This window comes from Lepidochelys olivacea, assembly GCF_965140295.1.
Source record: "Lepidochelys olivacea isolate rLepOli2 genome assembly, chromosome: 6".
In the NCBI taxonomy this organism is placed as follows: Eukaryota; Metazoa; Chordata; order Testudines; family Cheloniidae; genus Lepidochelys; species Lepidochelys olivacea.
The window spans coordinates 34,737,502-34,765,353 of NC_140416.1; the positions used below are offsets into that span (position 1 = coordinate 34,737,502).

General features: G+C 40.6%; 1 protein-coding gene across 10 annotated transcripts in view; it reads right to left on the bottom strand.

The window, feature by feature from the left end:
- Positions 1-27,852, bottom strand: part of PPFIBP2 (PPFIA binding protein 2) — a 206,630-nt gene that overhangs the window by 96,049 nt on the left and 82,729 nt on the right. For 7 of the 10 annotated variants that reach the window (XM_084631942.1, XM_084631944.1, XM_084631946.1 and 4 more), the window contains exon 3: positions 25,331-25,545. In XM_084631942.1, the coding sequence (XP_084488068.1) occupies positions 25,331-25,545 (215 nt within the window). Of the gene's footprint in view, positions 1-3,470; positions 3,549-6,397; positions 6,495-25,330; positions 25,546-27,852 lie in introns of those variants that run through there. The other 3 variants (XM_084631949.1, XM_084631950.1, XM_084631951.1) reach the window with 3 other exon arrangements.

Sequence of the window (27,852 nt, forward strand, 5' to 3'; positions counted from 1 at the left end):
CAGACAACTCTCACCCCACAGTTAGTGGAAAACATCAACACCTATTTTTGACATCATTAGCTGACCACTTATCGGTGCACACACACTCCCATGTGCAACAACAGAGATCACACTTTTATTTCAGAAATATGGGTTCTACTTAGGTCAGAGGAAGGGATATTAGAAAGCAAAAGGGAAATGGGGAAGAGTGATGATTTTGGAAGCAAGCATAAAATTCTGTGGGAGAACTTTCTCCCCCACCTCATGGGAACTGAACAGAGTTCATACTAGAGATAGGTATCCTTTGACCTTATCCTAGATGGGAGCCTCTTTTTCTCTTCACTCCCAGCTTCCTCAGTTTGTCATGGAAGGTTTAATTAGGGAGACCTTGATGTCTTTCCTAACTGATGTTGGGTTGAGTCACAGGGCTAGCCTTCTGTAAAAAGGCTTGAAAGTGGTGGCAGTATCCAACAAACTAGTGCTGTGTGAGAAACATACAGAGGGGCCTTGATCCCAACTTGCTGCTTCTTGAGCTGTGATGCTAGAAAAGTACTTCTATTTATAAAGACTATTCTACATCCTCTGAGGATGGAGAGGCACTTTTGCATCAATATAAGCTTACATGGCCTCCACATTGTATATCTTGATGGGCTCTCTTTTGTCTGTAGGTAGCAAGGTCTCTTAGAATGTCTCCATAATTATAAATGGCAGACTGAAACACCACGTACCGCATCCCTTCCCACCACCGTAGTGTTACATACATCTGCCAGATCTTATTCAACTTCTTAGCCATTATAGGCTGAATGTCTGCTGGTTGTGAAATTGTTTCCTACCATATCAACAATTTGCTGAGTGTGCAATGGGCACAGTTAAATTACTTTTTTGCGTTTCCACCAGTAGGTAAGATTCTACTGGTCTGGGGAGTTATTCCCTGTGCTTATTATAGAGAATATTGCTACAACTGATATCTTTTCTATCAGTAAAAGGCAAAAAGAAAACATTTTAACTGTGCCTACTGTATGACCGAGAACAGGCTGCTGTGTTTTTTGGCTCCACTGACTTGCTCCTTCATTTTGCTGCTACCCAGCCAATGCCCAGGGCACGTCTTGGCACTGCCCTCTTAACAAGTCTTTTCACAGTTAGGAAAGTACAGATGGCAGAGCTGGACTGTGGCAACATTTGTTTCAATTTGATCTAAGTGGTTTTTCTCCTTCCAGCTATCACCTGGCACTCACGGCTGCACAAGTTAAATGTTACAGGAGATCGCTGTTCAGGGACTGATTCTGATTTCTGAGAATCTGAAAATATCAGCTGTATCATCTGCCTGGGGTTTGCAATTTTACATTTGTCCCTGTGCTCCCATAATCCAGTTCAAGACCACAGACTTTATATTGCAATGAAAACCTAGCTATGGTACCTAACCTCTCGTAAAATCAAAACTGATCCTTCTCCCTTAAGTGTTTTATACTCATGGTGAAACTGTTCTCTATTGTAGGAGAAGTGCTTTTATTATCAGCCAAAAAGCATCAGTTTGCGATTACAGGATCTGAAATCTTTATATGCCATCACAGTTGGTGCCAGAACATGTGACACAACACTGGGATTCTGGGGCATGAGGATTCAATAAATCACTTTGATTGTTGCAATGTTTTATCGCTTATAGGAATTTGGGAGCACAACAGCTCAGGTTCTTCTGGGAGGACTGCAAGACTATTTGCAGTTCTCCACTTCCGTTCACTCCCACACTTTTTTCTTTAAGAACCATTTCTAGAAAAGGGAGCAGTATTCACACTGCTTTAAAGTCATCAGCATAAAAGGAATTACACACAACTACTGTATGTCATTATACTTTCATTTCTGTAAAGTAAGATTATAGAATGTGCACTATAGTAACAGTGCATACATTTCTGGCATATTGTTTTTGGAAATAATCCCAATATATCCACCGTTTCAAGAATGAATTCTTCCATGAAAACATTAGACAGTGTTAAGCACTCCTTACCATAGGGAACAAAAGATTAATGGTGTTTCCGAGCTGACCCTTAAGGAATTTAAAATTCATCACTGTGGAGTCCAGCTTACAGAAAGCTACTTCTTGAGCATTCCCATTTTATTAGAGAGAACAGATATGTGTTATTGACCTCAGTTTAAAGTGTATACTGAACATCTTATTTACTGCACATAAACCTTTACTTTGCATACGTAAGATTTGAGAGATGAAATTTTATCAGGAAGGGGAAAATGTACTGCTTGAGAACTTATTTTAGTAGAAAGATTTAACTTCTGATCTAGGAAAACAGTAATAAAAAGTTATTTATCTTTGCTTTAATTGTGCAAAACATAGGCTAATCTCTGATAGTATAATATTACCCACGGTCATTTCCTGCTGCATACCCCAACTGAAAAGATACAAGGGCCTCCGGGACTGAAGCAAATATTTTCCACATAATTTTTTTAAACTGACTGAACTTCAAGCTTCTCAAGCTTCAGCCTTTATCAGAGATTGAGATAATATTGTGAAGCTTTCCATGATTCAAAAAGTCAATTAAAATTGTAGATCCTGTTCACATTTCACATACAGAATAGACTTCTATTTATTTATATAAAATACAGTTAAAATCAGTAAAATTGAGACACTAAAAGACAATCTGAAAACTGTATGGCATGGATACTTATTTGAGTCTTTAAGCGAATGCATAGTATTTGCAAGAAAATATTTACACAAAATACATAAAACTAGATTTTAAAGTTTATACTATTTCTGGAAAGTTAGAAAAGAAAATTTTTTATACAAAAAATATTTATTTATTGCTATCTTTAAAAACTGAAGAATAGTGTCAGGAAAGGATACAAGAAAATTATAAAAATCCACTAAAAACACACTTAATTCTTATGTGAAAAGGAAAATTCTGTTTTCTGCACTTTTACTTTTAGACAAGACAACTTTAAAAAAAAATCACATTTAGAAGTAACTTTGTTAAGTTCAGACTGCTCACCATAAAATTAAGATTTCAATTGTATTACATCTGTTTTTAAAATATATAAGCTATACTGGATGGCAAGTATGTTAACCCAACCCAACCCTCCCTCCCCCCAGTTCCGTGCAATTACACCTATGCAGAAAGAGTTAATTAAATGAACTACTGACGCAAATACCCTCATTATCACAAAGTTATTCACAACATATTGTCTTTGCTTACCATAAACTCTTATAAAGGAAGCATGCTGTATGTTTACAATCTCAGTAACAGTCAACTTAAAATATTATTTTCTATTTGTTCAAACCTTGATTTCAGAATTTCATTTTAAGCATAAAGAGAGCTGATTTTTTCCCCTCATGGAGGTATGCCTATAATTAGATTCTCATGAAGAACTTGGCAATTGTTTAAGTTTGAGGCACTGAATATGTTTTTCCTTAGGAAGCTGAAAAGTCAAAGTCTGTTACTAACAAGTCTTTACAAAGAGACAACAGAGCACAACAAATCACTTACCCTCTTTAGCCACGTGAAGTGCTTGTAAATATCAATCTCACCATCCATGCTTTGGGCCCATCTCAGCAATAATATTTCCTGGGTTAAGAGGAATTTTTTGGACAGAGGATAGAGCTTTGTCTTGCAGAATGCAATCGCTACGTCTCCCCTTTCTGCCCCCACCTCTAAGAGCATGAATCTGTGTTCATATTTTTTCTTAAATCTCCTGCCTCTGTCCCTCAGGCTTATCCCAAACTCTGCTGACGGATGTATATACAACACACAACTGCATAAACTTCAGACTCTCCCCTCCGAGCATCTGTTTTTTTTAGTGCAGATCACAATTAGTGACAAGCAGCAACATCATTCTAAACGCTTCAAAAGATGTATCATGCCAGATGGTCTCTTGGAAAAAAGAAGCCTTCCATAGTAGTCTAAATCTGCAGTAACTGTTCCCTATTAATGGCAAAATAACAAGCTAAAAATTACTAAGCTCTCATAGAGAAACTATTTTCAAGTAATGCCTTCCCTGGCTTTCTGTTTCAAGAGTGGCTGGAACTCATTTCCCAAAGACCCCCTATTTCCTGTCTCTGTTTTACTCTGTGTTTATCATAACACTCCTCAGCTTCTCAGTTTATTTCAAGCTGGGGTTAAGCCTAAAAATAAGCCATGCTCTTTGAATTACTTGCCTGTTTTCACAGAACACACTGTAAAAATAAAAGGGGTTCAAGAAGGACCTTTATGGAGAAGTCAAATATTCTACGAACAAGACTTTTGCTAGAAGGGCCAAAGTTTCATCTTCACAAAGAACAACGATATGCCCCCAGCTTTTTACAGTCTTTTTCTACTGCAGCTGAAGCCACATAGCATGGCAATGTTTCAAATTTGCAATGCCAAGATGAATGTATAGTCAAAGCAATGGTTCTGTTGAGAGGGGACATCTCAGGTTTGCCTGTTATAGTGGTGTCCCCTAGTGCCTACACACAGTATTATGTCTGCGACTTAATTTTTCTTTATGAATTCCAGTTTCAGCTTTTTAAGATTTCACTGGTGAAAATGCCCTAACTTGAAACCGGACAATAAAGAACGCCACATGAAGAGAGAATTATTTTGGATAAAAATATTTTAAAAATTGTAAGAAGTTAAATGACAGGATCCAGGTCATGTCAACCTCTGAAAAAAACAGGATGCCTTATGAGTACCGAAGTTATGTTGCATCAAGTGGCTTGGGGAGTGGGGTTTTCCCCCTTGCTGAGTCAACAATGACATCCTCACGCCCATGCAGGTCTCAGGGCACTCACACAGATGCCCACTGCCTCCAGGGTCCCCAGCCAAACTCTTTCTGACTTTAGAGGGAATTCAACAGCAGAAAGAGGGAACCCATGCCCAATAACATTGCCGGCAATGGCACCACCATGTGCAAGGAACAACCAGGAGTTTGAAGCAGTATGTTTCCTTGAAAGACAACCCTTGTCTGGCTCTGTGTCATTTAGCTACACCTCAAAAGTACAGAGGCCTCAAGTAAAAATCTTCATCACTGGAGATTTTTAAGAGCAGGTTAGACAAAACACCTGTCAGGGATGGTCTAGATAATACTTAGCCCTGCCATGAGTGCAGGGGACTGGACTAGATGACGTCTCAAGACCCCTTCCAGTCCTCTGATTCTATATGGAGGAGTTTCTGCAGTTGGAGGGGTGAGAGGAGTGGTGCCATGTTATCTCAACTCAGACAGACTTTGGCCAAAGGAGCTCTGTCCTATAAGCCTCCAAGGCAAAAAACAGAGGGGGGATAACCCAGGTTGCCAGCTCTGCTTAAAAGTTCCTTTTTCTTATTTAAAGCCACATGCTGGGGGAAATGTGTAAGACTTCTAAAGAATGAGTAATGTTAAGAAGTGCTAGTATGATTAAATGCACAAGCAAACCTCTTTTCAGAGTAGCAGCTGTGTTAGTCTGTATCTGCAAAAAGAAAAGGAGGATTTGTGGCACCTTAGAGACTAACAAATTTATTTGAGCATAAGCTTTCGTGAGACTAAATTTGTTAGTCTCTAAGGTGCTACAAGTACTCCTTTTCTTTTTGCAAATACAGACTAACATGGCTGCTACTCTGAAACCTCTTAGTAGTTCTGCAGTTCTTGACACCTAGAACAGCTACAGTTGCCAAGCCTCCAGGATTGGCCTGGAGTCTCCCGGAATCGGCATTGATCTCTCTGTGACTACTGAAAGCAATCCAGGAGATTTTAATAAGAGATTTTAAGAAAATGACATTATGTCATGCTGGGGCGGGAGAAAAAACTTCCCGGAATAGCTTCAGTCGGAGTTGGCAACTCTAAGCACAGCCTTCCTATATTTGCCCATCTTATTAACTCTCCGTATCGCTTAAAATCTCATAAAAACTCTCATTTGTCATGTGTCTATATTATGTATCTTATATAAATTAAATATGACCATATGTGACAACCACCATCTTCGCTGACATACTGGGGATCTCTGGAACTAAAAACATGAACTGTTACAGTTTGAGATAAAGAGATCTGAAAGCTCTGAAACATATTTTCATGCAGGACAACAACAGTCAGTTATAATTTTACCTTGGGCTTCAGGTGTACATTACATGGTACTACATGTGTGGGACCAGACTTTCCAAACTTTATCCATTTCAGATCATTTTCCAAACCTCCCTCATTTCAGATCATTTTTAAAAATAACTTGCCACTTTTAAAAAGCTTTCAACACCCCCGCCCATTATGCTTTTAATTAGTCAATTAAACCCAATCATAACTTCTTTAAAACGTCTCACATTCAAAATGTCACTGCTTGACAGCAGTGGAATCAATTAATTATGCTCAAGGAAAGTTGCATTACTCTACTTATTACTGTCTAAATACAATATTCATAGACAGGTGAACAATAGTTCTCTTGATATAAAAATATTTTAAATTACCAACATACCTTATTCCTGTCCAATGATTTGTTTCAGATTTCACGTAACTGCGCCTGATTTTGTCACAGTCATTCTTCCTGACTAAAAGGTAACAGGGTGACTGAATTTCTAGTTATCTTACACTCAGTCAGCCCCATATCAGCTAGGAATGTTGACAAAGTACATTCCAAACAGTCACATGCTTGCTTTTAGCCTGTCACCTGCATGCTGGATTTTCTCTCCTGTTTGAGCTTTGGCCCTAAAGAGTTTCAAGTAGCAAATGAATACAGCAGGATACAAACCAAATGTGTTAAGATTAATCAGCGTATTTTTTCATTTAACTAGGAAGTTGGGCTGGTTTCTATGGGGTGAATAAAGATGAGATGGTGGGAAATATTACAGTTTGGAAGTATTTTCATGAGGTTACTATTATATTGCTCCATTATATCTGCTGTTAAGAAACCAATGTCAACTTCTAATTATTCCTTTTTTTAAAAATTGAACAGGCAATCCTACATTCAATTCAGACCATTCTTTTCTTTCTTGGTATTTGATTTAGTATTTCACTTGAGCAGTTTCAGTTTTCAAGAAACTATCACCTATATCCCCCCCAAAACAAAGGACACACATCAGATATGGGAATATAATCTGAAACATTAATCTTAAAAAACAACAACAAGGAGTCCTTGTGGCACCTTAGAGACTAACAAATTTATTTGGGCATAAACTTTTGTGGGCTAGAACCCACTTCATCAGTTGTATGGAGTGGAAAATACAGGAGCAGGTACAAATACATGAAAAGATGTGAATAGCAAAGTTCCTGTAGTCCATTGTGTGTAGCCAGAGACCACCGAACACAATGCCTTTCCTTCCCAGTGAATTCTCAGAAGAGACCCACTGATCACAGCTGCTGCTGTTACAATGTCAACTCCTCCACTTTCAAAACAGATCAAGGGAGAGATCCACATGAATGTCTTGCCTAATATATAATGAATGGAAACCACACTGCTAATACCCTGTGCATTTCTGGCTATTTACTAATCTATATTCAGAAGCATTAAATTTGCTTTTACAAGCAAATACTCTTTTAATCCCATATCAAACATTAAACAGACTTGCCACAAATACATTTCTAAATCTATTAGGATCAGTGTGCTCCAGGCTCTTATTTATACCTCCTGCAGTTAAGAGGCCAATGTTGTCATCTAATTCCAGAAGTGGAAGGGAAACAAAAAGCCATAGATCTGCTGGGGTTGGGGAGAGAAGGGAGTGCTTGCTTTATTTCATGTTTGTCTTCTCTAGGGTTGAGAAGTTGGCCATTCTTGGCAGGATTGTTCTCTTACCAACCTCATTGAGGCCCTGTAGAAAGCATTACATGTTCTGAAGCAAACCTGTTATAATGTTTTGTGATGGCACCCAGCAAAAATGTTTGTGGACTGTGCTCCTATTGGAGCCAGGCTGCCATATGTGGTTGGAGAAAGGGGAAAAAACAATACAGTGATTCAGGAACTCTATGTGCATGACTCTAGCCCTCAGCAGATCTGCAGGGGAGGAGGGGCGGGTATCAGGTCTGAGGACAAATCACACTGAAATGGAGCATATCAAAATTAAATTTGAAGTGGGAAGTTTTAATGAAAACTAGGAATTGATCAAGGATATCCTACTGGATGTCCAAAAAGCCATAAGTCCACAGACAATGAAAAAATTACGCTGAACAAGAAAGAGGCTTGGTAAAGAGGATTATATATATAAATAAATAAAAAGATAGAAAAAAGGGGAAGTAAATGGCAATGAATACAAGTTAAAAAAAAGTATGCTACTGATAAGGGAAACCAAAGAAATCAATGAAATATAAATGGCCAGCAGGGGTAAAGATAATAAGGCGGCAGTTTTTAAATATATTAGCAACAAGAAAAACCCTACATCAGGTATAGGTCCATTGTTAGATGCAGATGGCAAAACTATAAATAGTGATGTAAAAAAGGAGAAATATTCATAGATACTAAGGTCAGAAGGGACCATTATGATCATCTAGTCTGACCTCCTGCACAGCACAGACCACAGAATTTCACCCACTACTCCTGCAAAAAACCTCTCACCTATGTCTGAGCTATTGAAGTTCTCAAATCATGGTTTAAAGACTTGAAGGAGCATAGAATCCTCCAGCAAGTGATCCGTGCCCCATGCTACAGAGGAAGGCGAAAAACCTCCAGGGCCTCTTCCAATCTGCCCTGGAGGAAAATCCCTTCCCGACCCCAAATATGGCCATCAGCTAAACCCTGAGCATACGGGTAAGATTCACCAGCCAGATACTACAGAAAATTCTTTCCTGGGTAACTCAGATCCCACCCCATCTAGCATCCCATCACAGGCCATTAGGCCTATTTACCGTGAATATTTAATTACCAAAACCATGTTACCCCATCATACCATCTCCTCCATAAACTTATCGAGTTTAATCTTAAAGCCAGATAGATCTTTTGCCCCCACTGTTTCCCTTGGAAGGCTATTCCAAAACTTCTCTCCTCTGATGGTTAGAAACCTTCGTCTAATTTCAAGTCTAAACTTCCCAATGACCAGTTTATATCAATTTGTTCTTGTGTCCATATTGGTACTGATTTTAAATAATTCCTCTCCCTCTCCGGTATTTACCCCTCTGATATATTTATAGAGAGAATCATATCTCCCCTCAACCTTCTTTTAGTTAGGCTAAACAAGCCAAGCTCCTTGAGTCTCCTTTCATAAGACAAGTTTTCCATTCCTTGGATCATCCTTGTAGCCCTTCTCTGTACCTGTTCCAGTTTGAATTCATCCTTCTTAAACATGGGAGACCAGAACTGCACACAGTATTCCAGGTGAAGTCTCAAAAGATATATCTATTCTGCATTTAGAACAAAGCAGGAGGATGTATCCAGCCTATATGATGATGTGGATGGAACTGAAAGTTTACTATGTAGTGACAAAGAAAGATGTGAGGCAGAATCTGCTAAAATTAAACATTTTGAAGATCAATAGGCCCAGATAATTTACACCCAAGAGTCTTTTGAACTACTAATGATAAAAAATAACAAATCTTGGAAAACTAGGGAAATTCCCAAAGGATAGGAGGACTGCTACTATAGTTCCAATATTAAAAAAAAAAGAGTAAAAGGCATAGGATGACCAGATGTCCCATTTTTATAGGGACAGTCCCAATATTTGGAGTTTTGTCTTATGTAGGCCCCTATTACCCCTACCCCATCCCGATTTTTCATAGTTGCTATCTGGTCACTCTAAAAAAGGGATGACTCAGGAAACTTAGGTAAAATAATGGAATGGTTAATTTGGGATTCTATCAGCAAAGAAATAGAGGCTAAAAAACAAAAACAAACAAACAAAAAAACAAATGCCAGTCAGCTTCATTTCATGGAAGGAAGGGCTTGTCGAACAAGATCTGGTTGATAAAGGCAACGTGTTGCTATAGTATAGCTGAATTCTTCCAATGCATTTGACTTAATACCACATGGCATTTTGATTTTAAAACTTACATTATCTGGAGTTAACAGGGCACACATTAAATGGATTAAATTTGCTCTATTGACAGATCTCAAAATGTAGTGGTTAATGGAGAGATATCAATAAATGTGACTGTGTCTAATAGAGTCCCAAGGGGATCAGTTCTTGGTCCAACACTATTCAATATTTTCATCGGCACTCTAGACAATGATGTAAAATCTTTGCTACTGAAATTTGCAGAAGATAAAAAAACGGTGGGATAATAAACAGCGAGGACAGGCTACTGTTACACAATGATCTGAATCACCTGGTTAAATTATCACAATCCAGCAAAATGCCTTTTAATTCAGCCAGAGGCAAAAGAAAATACATTCAGAAACTAAGAGCACAGATTATGTGAGGTTTAATGAGCTCAACTTATTCAGCTTATCAAAGAGGAGGTTGAGAGGTGACTTGATCACTGTGTATAGGTACTTGCACGTGCAATAGATCCCTGTAAAAGGAGGCATTTCAACATTGTTGACTAGGGCATAACAAGATCCAATGGCTGGAAATTGAAGTTAAACAACTTCAACCTTGAAATAAGACATTTCCTACCAGTGAACACTGGAACAGCTTACCAGGGAAGATGGACAACTCACCATTGCTTGGAGGTTTTAAGAGCAGATTAAATATCTTTCTAAAGGATTTCCTTTAATCCAGCTTCTGAGAGAAATTCTACAATCTGTGTGTGCAGAAGATCAAACTAGATGGTCATGGTGGTCTCTTCTGGCCTTTGACTCTGAGAATCTATGAGTCCCCATGTTCACCCTTTTCCTTCATGGGCTATGGGTAGGATGGGATTGCCTGTATAGTCCTTAATACGCTCATAACACATGAAGCTCTGCATTAGGATAATGGCTATAACCAAATCCCATGCTTCAGGGCTCCAGTCAGTTGCCTACCGAAGTCGGGAAGGAATTCTGCCCCCAATCCACACTTGGTAGGTGAATGCTGGATATTTTGTTCCCACCTTCTTCTGAAGCAGAGATTGCACACAGCTGGACCAGTGCTCTGAGGCCCCTATCTAGATGCCTAGCTGGTGGGTCTTGCTCACATTCTCAGGCCATACTGACTACCAGATTTGGGTTTGGGAAGGAATTTCCCTCTCGAAGTGGCTTGACCCTGGGGCTGTAAGAACCCATGGACCTAGAACTGAGGTCTGCAGGAAGATGCTGCTTTCTCGGTTACCACCGAGAGGTACTGAGAAGCTAAACCCTGCAGCATGTCCCATTCTAAGGGGCCTGAGCAACAGTGCTCTGTGATTCCCTGATTGGTTGGCACTCCCCATATAAACCAGGATGCCATTTCTGGGTATTGTCTGAGCAATGCGGCCTCTGGTGTGCTTCTGCATTAGACCCTGCCCCGCCACTCCTTGCTGAGACTTGCCTCCCAGCTCTCGACCTAGGCTTGGCTCCAGACTCTGATCTCTGGTTTGCTGTCTTTGGCTTATGACCATTGGTGGCCCTGGTGAAACACCCTGACCTAGCCCGACCCCACTTCTCTACTCATGCTTTCAACTTGAAACAGACTTGGGCCTGCGATTTTGAACTGGCCAGGCCCCAGATTGGTCTTTGACCTTCAGCCCTGATACCGAGCAGCTCACTCTGTGCCATAGGCCACCTACCGCGAGCCTTGACAAGGTTTTTTCACCTTCTTTTCTGTAACATAGTTTGCCTGCTGAGGTCATCTGGGCATCTCACCTAATCAACTCCCTGCCATTACGGGGGCCTGGAGATTGGTGCCACCTTGGTCTCTTCCTATGGCACACATTTTAGTGTTTGAGCTAACTAAAGTCTTTCATCTTAATAGAGGGGTATTTGGGTGAAATTTAAAGCCCTGTGATATAAAGGGGGTCAGACTAGATATTCTAATGGTCTCTCCTGGTCTTAAACTCTATTGGCTTCTGCAGGTCTGGAAGAAAAGAAAGGGGCATACTGTCCAGTAACTGACCCTTTCCCTGATCAGTTTTTAACATTAGTTAAAGACAGCACTTGCTGATTTGGCTTTGATAGTGCCTGTTTATAATGCACTTTATAAAACAAAGGCAATTTATCCCTTAAGATGAAAAACAACTCAAGCCCATCAGCCTCTGCAGATATTATTAAAACAGTCCTATTCAGCACAGACACTCGGCCTTCCAGATATTTCAAGAATTCAGATGATGGGCTCCGCTAGATACTTGCCCAGCCTATTCAAAGAAAATTAGTCAAACAGGCCAGCTCCAGGGAAGGGAGTTGTAGGTCAGGGAGCCCATGTAACCAATCTCTCTTCACCACCTTAAGCATCACCATTAGCCCGTCCTCCATCCCCTACTTCCAATGCTTACCCCTCCTACTGCTTGGGCTGGGCAGGTCTTAGAAGTTACATATATCTTTGGAGACTGGGGGAAAGCAGGTCAGGACCAGGTTTCACTGGTAGGTTTTGAACGTGAAAATGCCATAGGCATCCAAAACCCCATGTCTGCAGCTAGGGAGTGGTAAAGGGTGTGGTGCGTCTCATCAGTAGAGTGGAAGTGTGAATGTGCTAAAAGGAAAATCAGGCCATTTGAGCAAAAGGCAGCAGCCTTTTTACATGTGGTGGGAAATGACTATAGAAACATGAAAAGGCATCTCCAACAGTTGGTTCTTAGCCATTTGGTCAAGACCAAGTGACACTTCCTAGATAACAAGCCCAACACAAATGATGTACATTATAGCATATTTGGACCAAGCAGCAGCAGAAAAGAGAAGCAGCTTGTCTCTTTGGCAGAAGGAGAAACAATTTTGATTTTGGAACTAAAACTCTGGAGTGCTTATTTGGAGTTCTGCATGTGGAAGCATCAGTGCGTACCCAGGACAAATAAGACTTTTAACTTGCAAAGGACATCAAACAGTTTTTTTTAATCCTTTCCTCTTTTCTAAGCCAGCATGATTAAGACAGGCTCCTATTACATATGCTGGATGAAAACATAACTCCTCGAGCAGGTGCAGGAGACTTTGGAGCCTTTCCCAATTGCAGGTCATACTATAGCATAGCTCTCTAGCACCATTAGGCCTTTGTGGTAGTTCTAGAAATAACTGGCTCTCTTCCTTTCGTTTACATAAAGAAAATATCACCAGTGCTTTGTGGGAAGTTACTATTTACTTGTTCATTAACAGACATTTTTACATTCTTGGCAATTTCAAACATTCTTTGCCTCATACTGAAATACACTTTCAGACCCAGTCACAAAAGGAGCTACAATTTACATTTGAGGTTTCATTAAATTTACTTAGAATAAAAAGGTAGAATATAGGAAATTTTAATACTTAGCCTCGGTGTAAAATTACCTTTTAATCAAATGTAAAACTCCTGTTATGGACATCCAAAACCAGCAGGTCTGCTCCAGCTAGGGAAAGGTATGTCAATATGGAAAATGTGAACTTGGCAAATGTTTGATGAGACTAATGTACACATTTCTGCTACTAGTCTGACTTACCGGGTCAGGCTTGCAGTATTCAGCCTGACAGATTTCCATGTACTACTGAAATTATGAAATATATAATAACTGACATGATAAAATGGACTGTGTTAAGACTATAATAATTGCATTTTGAGGCTTCACACACCCTCATGTTTTACAGTTTATTTTTTTATTTTAAAAAACTGGGCAACGGCTTACCTACAGTATTTTATTATAACTTGGCAGGGAATGACACCTAGTTTCTAGATATGTTTTAATTCTAGATTCACTTTGCGCTAACTGAGAAATAATAAGTCAGTCTTTTAGAGGACTTGGAATTACCAATACTTAGTGCAATAACGTTTATATAAATCCTGTACCTAGTGCAATGATTATTAATTATACAGTATCTTTATTATGCTATATCAGGCAGTAATGTGATCCTTTCTCCAACAAAGTGAGACAGAGTGCAGGCTGGGTTATCATCATCTTAAAACATTGACTCCAGTGTTGAATAGGAAATAAAACAACTTCAGCATTTACCCAGATTGTAAACAAAACCTATCAGCATATGAGTCCTGTTTTATTTATGTGTTTCTGAGCTACAATATTTAGGTTTTTTAGCTATTTAGTACTGGAAAGATGATAAAACCTGAAAATATATTTAGCTGGAATCAAAGTTGAAGTGCACCTCTATAGGCAATGTAATGCTTTTGGCCTGAATTATAAGATACTGTTAACACAATATCTCCCCCAATAAAGATATCTGACAGATATGACAGGCCAAATTACCCAAATACATTTTGTACAGATTGAATGTCTGAAAGACAGCTGTAAGCAAGAATCCTTTAGGTCTATACTGTTTCTATACAATTCCAGTAAGATCTCCAAATCCAGTACTGGATATCCAGACACAGAGATTTTTTATCATGGCTATCTCTATTTCACACTTGTGGCACCCCTACTTTTTATCTAGTTTTCATGATCTAATAAAATAAATCCCTCCTTATTCAGCCCTGGATAGATAACAATTTCTTCCACAAAAGCCTCCTCTCTCACACAGCAAATTACTTTTAAACCTCAATATCTGTACACTTAGAGCAGTGCATCATACTATTTTAATAGGAAGAGCTGGAAATTGCAGTGGCAAGATCAGATGATATATAAAATGAAGAACTGTCAGCAAGTGGAGCTTTAGGCACAAGAGGAAAAGAACTTTTACACATATGTCAGCTGCTTATTGCAATGGGAAAAAGACACTTAAGACAACAGCTGAGACTTTGATACCTAGGATTTGTCCAGATCCATTATTCAAAATCCTTCTAAAGGCAAATGTGCAATTGCTATCCCCCAATGCGTTCTTGAAAACACATAGAATAGTCCCCGCTACAAGTCCTATGAACTAATGAAGAGGAGGTTTTCCAAATGGGGAAGGGGAGAACTCTACATTTTTATCATAGACACCCTAAATCTAGCTCTGACCACTGTGAATCCCCCTGCTCAATTCTTGGCAGGAATTCTGAAAGGTGGTCATGTTGGGACTGTGGGACAGCACTGCTGGCTAGAACATGGGTGCAAATAACTGTGGAAAAGCAGAATCAATGTTTCCTTTTTGGGGAAACATCTGAAGAGAGCCAGTTTGGCCCCATTGGTTGTAAGATGACTTCTAACTTGTGGCTTTTGTTTGCATAGTGTTGATTTTTTCCTCTCTCTGCTGAATAGCTAGTACAGTAAATTATTGCAATGTTAGTTTCTGAAGATTTATCATTTCCATGCAGAGCAAACCTAGAATAAATTATATCTGTACTGAGTACTAAAGTGTCCACATCAAGCTTTTACTATTTATATGGGGGAGTCAATGCTGTCTGGCATGCAGCGATAGCTGAAGTGTAAAAGCACTCCTACCACTCCTCGTCTCCCCTGACCACACTACTTAAGGGCTGTTAGAAGAGTTGATATAGCAGCTCTATACCTACAGAGGGGGGAAATTCCCAGCTGGCCAAATCTGCTGACTTTGAAAAGGAGTCATAATGCATCACAGAACTGGGTTCAATTTTTTTTGTTTGTTTTTTTAAAGTACAAAAAAGTGCTATTCAGAGAAGGTACTCCAGCATTGTGTTTTAAGTCAGAAAAAATAGATGAATGAAAATGAATGCAAAACGAAGGCTTTCTTTTACTCTCCAAAGTCTCTCTGCAGGTCAGTTTTCAATGTCATGTGTGCTAATTCCACTTGGTACTAGGGAGATCGAACTATATTTAGATTCATGATGCTTCTCAACAGTTAAGTTCTACAGTCAAGTTGTTTCCGGACATATCAGTCTCGATTGGCACTACACAGAAGAGTGTCTATCCTTATCCCAATGTGGGAGAGTCAGCTGCAGATGAAAATTTATAGAAGTTTATTTTTTCCTTAAATCAGCAAAAACCTTCAAATCAAATATTGATATTGTATGCAACTCACTTAAAAGGGCACTGATGAAGCTAAAATAAATTATTTTTGAAAAAATAGAATTCCTTTACCTGTGTTATTGCTAACATCTTAGATCACTAAAATAAAACAAGAATTTTGAACCGTTAATTTACTTTACACTCTTTATGCACTTCACTTATTTGCATTTCTCTCAGCTTGACCAATGAAAACTGACAGGTCATTTTATAACTTCCAATTATAGTTTACAGATTAGTAGGCCAAAAGAGACCACTGTGATCATCTAGTCTGACCTCCTGTATAACACAGGCTTTAGGACTTCCCTGCATTAATTCCTGTTGAACAAGAGCATATCTTTCAGAAAAAACATAGTTAATTTCACTTTCAGGTCCTCATGTACTAATACAACTCTGCTGTGTCTGAGTTCTGAACAGGGTAGTGTTTTCTTGATAAAAAATATTTCTGTAAAAATTTTATAAATAAGTTTGAGGAAAACATTATTGGGATCAAGTTTGGTAAAAGCTATGTTTTACAAAATCCATATTTTGGGCCAATTTGACCACACAGTGTCCCTTAAATTTCTGTACAAATAAGAATGATCTATTTCCAGTGGACAATATTATAATTATATTAATCCTTTCCACCTATACAATGACACTCACCCAAATATCTCTCTGACATTGCACCCCATATTCATCACAATGATCTTATTATGATAGGATAATGGCATAATTATGATGCATTTTGTACTAGATAAGTCACGTGAGGTGACATTGGAAAAGTTTTGATTTGCTGAATATGAATTATCCTATTTGTATGCATGTATCATTTTTGTACCTGAAGTAATGAATATTGACTACGAATCCGTATTTCAAATGTAGTTACACCTGGGTAACAACCACTAGACAAGATGCTTATAGTCTAGATAGCTGGCTGGGAAGGGCCTATTCAGGGCAATGAGCCATTAGGAAAAACAATAGGCCTTAGGAGAGAAGCTGTGCCTTGTTCTCTTCACAATGAGAGAGAGGCGGACCAGGTATTAAACCCGTACACTGGCCAGATTTGACCAGGGCAGGACAGTACTGCTCTGGGGTCCCAGGCTGGGAAGCTGGTGGTTAGAGAGCCTGCATGTAACTGCAGCTGGGTGTGTCCCTCCCTGTATGAATGCTGGTGAAAGTGCAGGCTGGAGGGCTTTGCAGCTTGTCACAGCAGTACAGTGCGAGAGGGAGCCAGGCTGGTGGGTCAGAGGGTTCAGTGGTACCCCAGTTCCAGGTGGCACCCCAGGGGGAACCCGTCACAATCTCCAGGTGCTTTGCAAAGCAGTAATATCCCAGTGTTATGGGCTGAGAATTCTGAAAAGTCCATCTCAGTTGCATTTAGAGAAGTGGGGAGCAGAGGGATTTGGCAGCAAAAACCAGTTCAGCAAAGTATTTAGGCACATGTGAATTTTAAATTTTGAAGTCAATGGGTCATAAACTCATTTGTAAACTTAAGCTTGTTTTTTATTCTTTTGCTGAACTGTGGCCTAGTGGTTTGATCCAAAACCCAATTAAGTCAATGGAAAGACTCCCTTTGACTTTAATAGGCATTGAATGGACCCTCATTAAAGAGCTCTTATTGGTAGATAAGTACTAGTTAAGAATGTATGGGCAGGCTATTCTATTTAATCTGTTGAATGGGATGTTTTTAATTAGTGTGGAAGCACCCAGAGTAATAAAAAGGCACTTGTTACAAATTAAGAGTAGATGAAATAAAATAAATAAAATTATTTAAAAAATACGTATAGTATTTCGGATTTTTCTACTCTTCTTTTTTCCTTAGCATCTGGCAAATAGATTTACCAAGTTTGCCAGAGTTACATTTCTCAAAGTGAATATGGTCAGGAAAATATTTCCATGTTTTCAAGAGTAACCAGCTTTCTAATGGCCAACGTACAACGCTCTATGGTGAAGTGGTTTAAACTAACTACAGACATTTTACAATCTATGAAACTAGATTGTCACTCATGTTAAAAATCATGTGAGAATTATACTTAGGTGAAGTGGATCCAAACCTTCTTAGGGGAGAAATGCATCTTTGCAGAGCCTAACACACAAAAAAGCATTAGCAGCGCAGAATTTCATTTGGCATTAGCAAAATGAAATGGTAACTAAATATGTATCATTTAGCTGACCAAGTCAAGCACAGTCAGTGGTTAATTTTTAATGTTGAAATTACTATCCGCTTTGTGATACGTCATTTGGTCCTTGCACTACTGAAATATTTAGTAATAACTGTAGTACTATATCCAAAATCATTTTACAGCCAGTCACCCATAATAATCTTAGCTTTCATTTTGCAGTGTGTCAGATACAAATACAAAGCATTTCTAAATGACACAGACCTGCTCACCCACAGGCACAGAATCTCAATGCAGTTCTTACTCGTATTAAGTAATTACAGCTGTGCAATTAACGGAGTTTTATTCCATCTTAACCTTGTCAAAACAATAGTCCTGTTCTAAATTTCAGAGAAAGTTAAGCCCTACTTAATGAGCTGCCTACATCTAATACACCCAATAAATTTCCTGTGAAATTCAGTTCTGACTTACCCTTTTCTGACATGAGGGTAGATTTGTCCCACAGTGTTTGGAATCAGAGTCCTAGCAGGACTAGAATTTGAAGTCTAATAAAAAAAGCCAGGCAGGACTAGCTACACCTCTCTTCCTCGCTGTTTGAAAACCACACTGACACAGCTTTTGAGACTGTTACTTCAAGAACATTGTGTGCACCTGGGTTCTCAGTAGCATTCCTGTCTGTTATGCATTCAGCTAGTTCATACTAAGGAATCACAACTAGTTACACCACATCCACCTTTGGGATATGTTTTCAAGTTACAGAAATGTCAGCAGCTTCAGAAGCATCACTCCACACAGTCTCAACACTCCTAGTCTCAGGAACCTTGGGGTTCCCTGATCACAGGTTGAGAGAGAACAGGAGCCTTACGCTATGAGTGTGTGGTCTCACTACCTTTACTACTGCAAATAGTCTGTTTTTAGAGCCTTTCCATTCACTCTGATGGGTTCTGGGTCAAGCCCTTATTTTCATAAGTACAAAATTCATCTCTACAGGAACCACGAAATCACAACCAATCCTTTCCATAGTAAAGGATTAAAATAGACACTTACAAAAATGCAGGTAAGCAATGATGGGCATAAAACTTTCTGGTTATGTTATTTTGGATTTACACTCCATGAACATAACTAAATTCCACGGCACCCTAAATACCTACATCTTTAGCAGATACTCCCGAAAAGGCTACAGCTATAATTGGTTTAGATTTAAAAATAAATGAGTGGATTTAGTGCTTTGTGACTGGTAGTCTCTATTTATTGATAGAACAGATATAGAGCATGGGCAATAGTCAGAAAGCTTCCCCCTCATTACCCTGCCAATGTGCTTCAATCCTATCCTGGAGGAACCAAATTGCATGGGCCTGTCTACTTTAGCACTTTGTAGCTGTAATTCACCACTGGGAGTATCAATGACAAAAGTGCCATTGTTCCATAAGTTGTAAGCTTTTCAAGGCAGGGATTGTTGTTTTGTTACATGTTTATGCAGTCCCTAGCACAATGGGGCTGGGACCTGTAGGTGCTGCTGCAATAGAAATGAATAACAATGCTGTAAAGAGGACTTTTTTGGTCACTTTCCATTCTATATCCCCACTCTACATTACTCAGGAAGATCTGAACCAGTCGCAGCAGGGTTAGGCAACCCAGAAGTGAGAACACCCATAGCATCTAAGTGGAATTCTGGTTATGATTTTGCCAGTGAGAAAACAGTTGAGTCTCAGTTCCTATTCAGTTACTGATCTTTGCTGAACAAAAATGCCAATTATGAGGTTTTGTTGCTTTAGTTTTAAATGATGATACACTCATGAGTTCTCCCATCGGCTTCACTACTCCAGCCCCTGTGAGTGGCAGTAGCTATGTCGGTGGGAGATGCTCTCCCACCAACATAGCGCTGTCCAGACCGGCACTACTGGGAGTGTAACTTGTGATTTATTCACCCCCCTGAAAGACACAATTTATACCAACATAAGCTGTAGTGAAGACATAGCCTTAGTGCAGAATGGCAGGCACTCTCTTGCGTACATGAAGCTTACTGTACCTGTGCTTCATAAACTGTACCGGCTATTGCTTTACTTTGGTATTCAAATCCAGCCCTTTATGGTTTGGTTCCTGGCTATCTTGAGAGACCACTCTTCCTCAAATCATAGAATCATAGAATATCAGGGTTGGAAGGGACCTCAGGAGGTCATCTAGTCCAACCCCCTGCTCAAAGCAGGACCCATCCCCAATTAAATCATCCCAGCCAGGGCTTTGTCAAGCCTGACCTTAAAAACTTCTAAGGAAGGAGATTCTACCACCTCCCTAGGTAACGCATTCCAGTGTTTCACCACCCTCCTAGTGAAAAAGTTTTTCCTAATATCCAACCTAAACCTCCCCCACTGCAACTTGAGACCTTTACTCCTTGTCCTGTCCTCTTCTACCACTGAGAACAGTCTAGAACCATCCTCTCTGGAACCACCTCTCAGGTAGTTGAAAGCAGCTATCAAATCCCCCCTCATTCTTCTCTTCCGCAGACTAAACAATCCCAGTTCCTTCAGCCTCTCCTCATAAGTCTTGTGTTCCAGACCCCTAATCATTTTTGTTGCCCTTCGCTGGACTCTCTCCAATTTATCCACATCCTTCTTGTAGTGTGGGGCCCAAAACTGGACACAGTACTCCAGATGAGGCCTCACCAATGTCGAATAGAGGGGGACGATCACGTCCCTCGATCTGCTCGCTATACCCCTACTTATACATCCCAAAATCCCATTGGCCTTCTTGGCAACAAGGGCACACTGCTGACTCATATCCAGCTTCTCGTCCACTGTCACCCCTAGGTCCTTTTCCGCAGAACTGCTGCCTAGCCATTCGGTCCCTAGTCTGTAGCGGTGCATTGGGTTCTTCCGTCCTAAGTGCAGGACCCTGCACTTATCCTTGTTGAATCTCATCAGATTTCTTTTGGCCCAATCCTCCAATTTGTTTAGGTCCCTCTGTATCCTATCCCTGCCCTCCAGCGTATCTACCACTCCTCCTAGTTTAGTTTCATCCGCAAATTTGCTGAGAGTGCAATCCACACCATCCTCCAGATCATTTATGAAGATATTGAACAAAACCGGCCCCAGGACCGACCCCTGGGGCACTCCACTTGACACCAGCTGCCAACTAGACATGTAGCCATTGATCAGTACCCGTTGAGCCCGACAATCTAGCCAACTTTCTACCCATCTTATAGTGCATTCATCCAGCCCATACTACTTTAACTTGCTGACAAGAATACTGTGGGAGACCGTGTCAAAAGCTTTGCTAAAGTCAAGAAACAATACATCCACTGCTTTCCCTTCATCCACAGAACCAGTAGTCTCATCATAGAAGGCGATTAGATTAGTCAGGCATGATCTTCCCTTGGTGAATCCATGCTGACTGTTCCTGATCACTTTCCTCTCGTGTAAGTGCTTCAGGATTGATTCTTTGGACCTGCTCCATGATTTTTCCGGGGACTGAGGTGAGGCTGACTGGCCTGTAGTTCCCAGGATCCTCCTTCTTCCCTTTTTTAAAGATTGGCACTACATTAGCCTTTTTCCAGTCATCTGGGACTTCCCCCGTTCGCCATGAGTTTTCAAAGATAATGGCCAATGACTCTGCAATCACAGCCGCCAATTCCTTTAGCACTCTCGGATGCAACTCATCCGGCCCCATGGACTTGTGCAAGTCCAGCTTTTCTAAATAGTCCCTAATCACCTCTTTCTCCACAGAGGGCTGGCCATCTACTCCCCATGCTGTGATGCCCAGCGCAGCAGTCTGGGAGCTGACCTTGTTAGTGAAGACTGAGGAAAAAAAAGCATTGAGTACATTAGCTTTTTCCACATCCTCTATCACTAGGTTGCCTCCCTCATTCAGTAATTGGCCCACACTTTCCTTGGCTTTCTTCTTATTGCCAACATACCTGAAGAAACCCTTCTTGTTACTCTTGACATCTCTTGCTAGCTGCAGCTCCAGGTGCGAATTGGCCCTCCTGATTTCATTCCTACATGCTCGAGCAATATTTTTATACTCTTCCCTGGTCATATGTCCAACCTTCCACTTCTTGTAAGCTTCTTTTTTATGTTTAAGATCCGCTAGGATTTCACCGTTAAGCCAAGCTGGTCGCCTGCCATATTTACTATTCTTTCGACACATCGGGATGGTTTGTCCCTGTAACCTCAACAGGGATTCCTTGAAATACAGCTAGCTCTCCTGGACTCCTTTCCCCTTCATGTTAGTCGCCCAGGGGATCCTACCCATCCGTTCCCTGAGGGAGTTGAAGTCTGCTTTCCTGAAGTCCAGGGTCCGTATCCTGCTGCTTACGTTTCTTCCCTGTGTCAGGATCCTGAACTCAACCAACTCATGCTCATTGCCTCCCAAATTCCCATCCACTTTTGCTTCCCCCACTAATTCTTCCCGGTTTGTGAGCAGCAGGTCAAGAAAAGCTCCTCCCCTAGCTGGCTCCTCTAGCACTTGCACCAGGAAATTGTCCCCTACATTTTCCAAAAACTTCCTGGATTGTCTATGCACCGCTGTAGTGCTCTCCCAGCAGATATCAGGAAAATTAAAGTCACCCATGAGAACGAGGGTGTGCGATCTAGTAGCTTCTGCGAGTTGCCGGAAGAAAGCCTCATCCACCTCATCCCCCTGGTCCGGTGGTCTATAGCAGACTCCCACCACCACATCACTCTTGTTGCTCACACTTCTAAACTTAATCCAGAGACACTCAGGTTTTTCTGCAGTTTCGTACCGGAGCTCTGAGCAGTCATACTGCTCCCTTACATATGGTGCTACTCCCCCACCTTTTCTGCCCTCCCTGTCCTTCCTGAACAGTTTATAACCATCCATGACAGTACTCCAGTCATGTGAGTTATCCCACCAAGTCTCTGTTATTCCAATCACATCATAATTCCTTGACATCACCAGGACCTCCAGTTCTCCCTGTTTGTTTCCAAGGCTTTGTGCATTTATACATAAGCACTTGAGATAAGCTGCTGATCGCCCCTCATTCTCAGTATGAGGCAGGAGCCCTCCCCTCACAGACGTTCCTGCCTGTCATGACAGGTTTCATGACAGGTTTCAGAGTAGCAGCCGTGTTAGTCTGTATCTGTAAAAAGAAAAGGAGTACTTGTGGCACCCTAGAGACTAACAAATTTATTAGAGCATAAGCTTTCGTGAGCTACGGCTCACTTCATCGGATGCATACAGTGGAAAATATAGTGGGGAGATTTTATATACACAGAGAACATGAAACAGTGGGTGTTTCTAATAATGCTCTAATAAATTTGTTAGTCTCTAAGGTGCCACAAGTACTTCTTTTCTTTTCACATATCATGAGAGATGGAAAGATCACTTCGGCCCCTTTCACTACCAATCTTTTGATTTCAATGCTCAGGGCTGGAAGTGTTCTCAGAGTATGACTCTTAATTCTGGAATTCATGTCCAAGTTCACTGAGCAGACCATGAGTTTGACGACTTCCAATGGATGATGTACACTCATTTATTTGCTCATGCTTTTTCTTGATGCTTCACCAGAGCTGCCACCATAGAGTGAGAGAATGCAAAAGTAATTTCCAAAACAATCTGTCATTTTGAATAGGCTTCTGTGAGTCATGTATATGCCTAGACACAGGGTTAGGTGTGTTCTTAGACGTAAAAACAAAACATGGTGTGGAATTTGCGGATTAATATAACAAAGTGAAAACCATTAAAAAAGGAGAAATACTGTTCTGCAAGCAGAAATATTGTTCTACAAGAGACCCAAAGATAGATAGTACAAGTTACCACTAATCTGTTGGTTTTGAACATGGATAGCCCAGGTACTTCACCCAGATCAACACAGTTCATGGTGTACTAGAAAGGGCTGCAAGATTTGCAACTACAGATAATGATGTTTTGGGAAGGGAACTGTGGTTTCTGTTTTGGATGATTTCCCATATGGAGGAAACTACTATATGAGAAAACGTGCATTTGTTACAAGATTAGTATAAAACAGAGGAGTCTAAATTCAAAGGGGATAATACTCACAGTATTATCTGCCTCACAGTGATGTGAAGTTTAATTCATATTTGTACAAGAGAGGAGCCAAATGCAAAATCCCAGATCCAAACTCCCCTGAGCTCTGTGGTTCAAGGCCAATGCATTTAGATGGTGCTATAAAAATGTAAAACCACTATATGGAGTACTAAATATTTATATTTTAATAAGTACTTTCCTTTACCGACCATCGGGCCAGATCCTGAGAGCCTGAGTTCTTACCTAGGAAACTCAGCGGAAGTATACTTGAGGGAGGACTGAATAAGAACTGACCTAAGGATTTGGCCGACAGACTCCAAAACTGAGAAATTAAATTTAACATTTTAAAAAACCACTAAATCTGCGCCAACTTCCCATTCCTTCCTTTCATAACGTCCCAGATAAAGATTTTCCAACCACAACACTGCACCTCTAGGGTACGCAATTCAAAGACAGGCCAGGCTAACAAAGAGAAGCAAATGGCAGAAAGTATTCCAGAAGCCTTAGCACATATTAACAGCAGGACATCTATGGTAGGTGATGCACATTGGATCAGCATCTATGGCCACAATTAGGAAAGAGCAAAATGGTTTGGTGGAGCCAATCAAAACCGTCACCATCCACCCATACAACCAAACCTTTCTGAAGCTTTGAAAACTCTCACCCCACTCCCCTAACCACCACATATCTGCAGCAGCAGGTCTTCTTGGGGAGGTGCATTTTGGCAGTTTACACCCATTTCTCCTCCCCCACCTACACTGGGTCTCTTCTTCAAGAGGTTGCCTGATGGCCTGCTCACCACTCCAGTGAGCCTCAGTTGCCTTAACTAGATGACCAGGTGGCTCATTTCCCTACCTGCCTCCTAACCCAGCCTTGCATGCTCTGGTGCAGCAGGAGCAAACAGTGAATCTCTCTGCTATGCTCGCTGCTCTCCTCTCTTAGTAAACACAAGGGGTGCTTTGGAGAGTCAGGATACCTCTGAGTGAGGCACCACAATGCAGAAGGCTAGGAACATATGAGATCCCTTTAACCCTTTCCATATTAGCTGCCTCAGAAGCACATGCCACTGCATACAGTCACATTCTGAACGAGGGACTAGAGGTGAAAGGTTCTGTATCCAGTTACAAATCCCAATTCAATTGTTTTTCTCCAGGCGAGGGCAACAGAAAGGGCATGGATAGAGGGGCAGCACTTTTAAACTTTCCTTTCCACCTCCTTCTCTCCATCCTCCTCCTCCCACCATAAAATGAGATCTCTACCACCTTCCTAGATCTTCAACCCCCAGGTATGCTAGCCTAGTACAGACAGCTGAAGTACACTAAGCGTTCTAAGGGCTAAAACTTGAGTAGACTGCGGCAGCTTGAATTCCATTACTAAAAGAATTGAACCACGAGACACAGGAGTCAATATTATTCCCCAACCAGATGGAAAAGTTGTTCGTGACGACTCACCAGGTTTTCCTCCAGCCACTCCCGTATACATCTTGCTGTATCCCCCGGTACCTGATTCCGTAATGCTTCTCTCTCTTGAGGATCCTCTAGCATTTCTAGTGCCATCTTCAGTTCTTCTAGCAGATGCAAGATTTGGAATGTACCCAAATATACTGATGGAGCACGTGACACAATGTCATATATGCCGTTTGCATACTCTGTGGCTGCCTTAGTACCTAATACAAGTAGTAAAGAGAGGGAGAAAAGAGATTTTTATAAAAATTTTTAAAGGTCTTCAATAAATATATGGATATAATTCAATGATACAATAATAGCTACACCCCAGATGCTACTCTATGGGTATTATTAACAATTAATGAAAAGGGAAATATGACATCTTTCTGATAGCACTTACACATTTTTGAGTTAGTTGTTATTTAAACAGACAAATAAATGTCCTCTTTCAGAATGAGACAGAGGTGTAATATTCAGATCACTACATTTAAAAAGAGGATACTCGGTCCAGGATAGATTTGCTAACGCCCCTTAAACACACACCAAACCACCTCCAAACCACCTGCAAGTAACCTTTGCAACCATAAGATGTCACAATGTAGTTGAAAGACCCCACAATAGCCCCATTTCTCCTGTATTACAAAAAGGACTTTTGTTCTATTTTAGCAAGAAATCCAGGTGAGAACAGGTTTCATTACAATCATGACAAAAAAACCTAAGCTTTGGCAGAAAAAAAAAATCATAGTTAGCTATATAGATTGCTAGCAAAACCCTTCTCATCCTCTTAAAACGGAATCCAGCAATACTGAGAGAGAAATTCTTTCCTCAAGGCACAGTACATGTGCAACTCCACTAAAGTCTTAGCAGAGGGCAGAAGTTAGTTCTTAGATGCAGTCTTAAGTTCCAAAGTATCAGCTTGGTATTGATTAAAATTACCAAAAGATGGACAGGAAATTGGAACTGGAAAGAACCCATTGCTGATGTAATGCTTTCCTATCACTTAAAAAAACCCCAACAAGGTGGGGGTAGAAGACACTTCCCCATGACATGATGGAAATTTAGCTCATTCAGCAAGGCCCCCTCCCTTCATATGGTAATCAGGCATTGATTGGGCTGAAAGAGTGCCAACTAAATGCAAGCCTCAGAAATTTGGATTGTGGCTTCAATGTGGAGGAGTTTGTTTTCCTTACACAGGAAAACTGGATAGCATCCTTGGCTTAGTAAAACACTTGACAGCACAGAAGATAGTCAGTAGTAGTTTAAGCTCTCTCTCCCCCTCCCCCGCAACAATGTGGGAAGGGAATGTCAGAAACAAAAGTGGCAGCAAATAAGGGCCAACACAGGGCGGGGAAAAACATCTGTTTGTAACCGTTAAACTCCAGTTAGAACATAGGAATTGCCATACTGGCTCTTGTTCCATCTAGTCCAGTATCCAGCATGCAAAACTGAAAGACACTCCGTGGTGAGCCATATGTGAGATAGATAATCTGTTCCCCCATGAAACCTTCTCTTAACCCCCAACAGTTAAGAGACGGGCATAAACCCACAAAGTTTTTTTTCTTCCTTCAAAAACATCTGCATTAGTATTTTGTTGTAATTCTGAATATTATATATATAAATGTTCAAGCCCTTGCTGATTCCTGATAAATTCTTGGCCTCATCAACTTCATGCATCAATGAGTTCCACCTTTTAATTATGGCTTGTGTGAAAAAAAGGAAACTCTCATGAGAAGGGTCCCTGAAGAGGAACAGGGAATGGGGATGGGGTAGAAATAAACGGTAGGGTAAAACCCTCTGCCACAGTATCGAGGACCCAGCGGTCTGAAGTTATAGTGGTCCATGCGGGGAGGAAAACAGAAAAGTGGTTGGAGAACAGCAGGACAGACGGATACAGAATACCCTGTGCTCAGGTATGATCAGTAAAAAAAAAAAAAAAAAAAATCCAAGCCTTTAATTTTGCTAAATAAAGTGTCTTCAATGCAATCAAATTTCTTCATCAATGACTCAGGGCCTATTCATCATTCACCACCAGGGGGCTATCAGGCTGGATCTTGCAAGGTACTGAGCATTCTAGCTTCCATGCAACAAAGCCCCACTGACTTGAAGTCTATGGGACTACTTACATTTTTAAAATTAAGCACAATGCTTAAGTGCTTTGCTGGATTGGGGCCATAGTGCTCAGCACCCTGGAGGATCAAGCCCCTATATGGGTAACTTTCATTTTCTGGAATGGAAGCTAGACACACAGATCCCAGTGCATCACTGAGAGAACATAATCCTTCCTCTCCCCTTTCCAAACACATGCACACATTGTCCTCTTTTGTGCTGCTATTTTTAATCCAATTTGCTGTGGGTTGCCATTGCAGCCCTTTTTCCTCTTTGATTGAAGTGGGGGAGGGGTAAAATTCCCCTGGAGGCAATGCCAAGGCACAGTTCACCAGGGAGAGAAGTGATGTAGAAATGTAGATGCTCATTCAACATTTTAATTCATACAGCTTCCTATTTTTCTGGCTGAACATTGGCAGGAC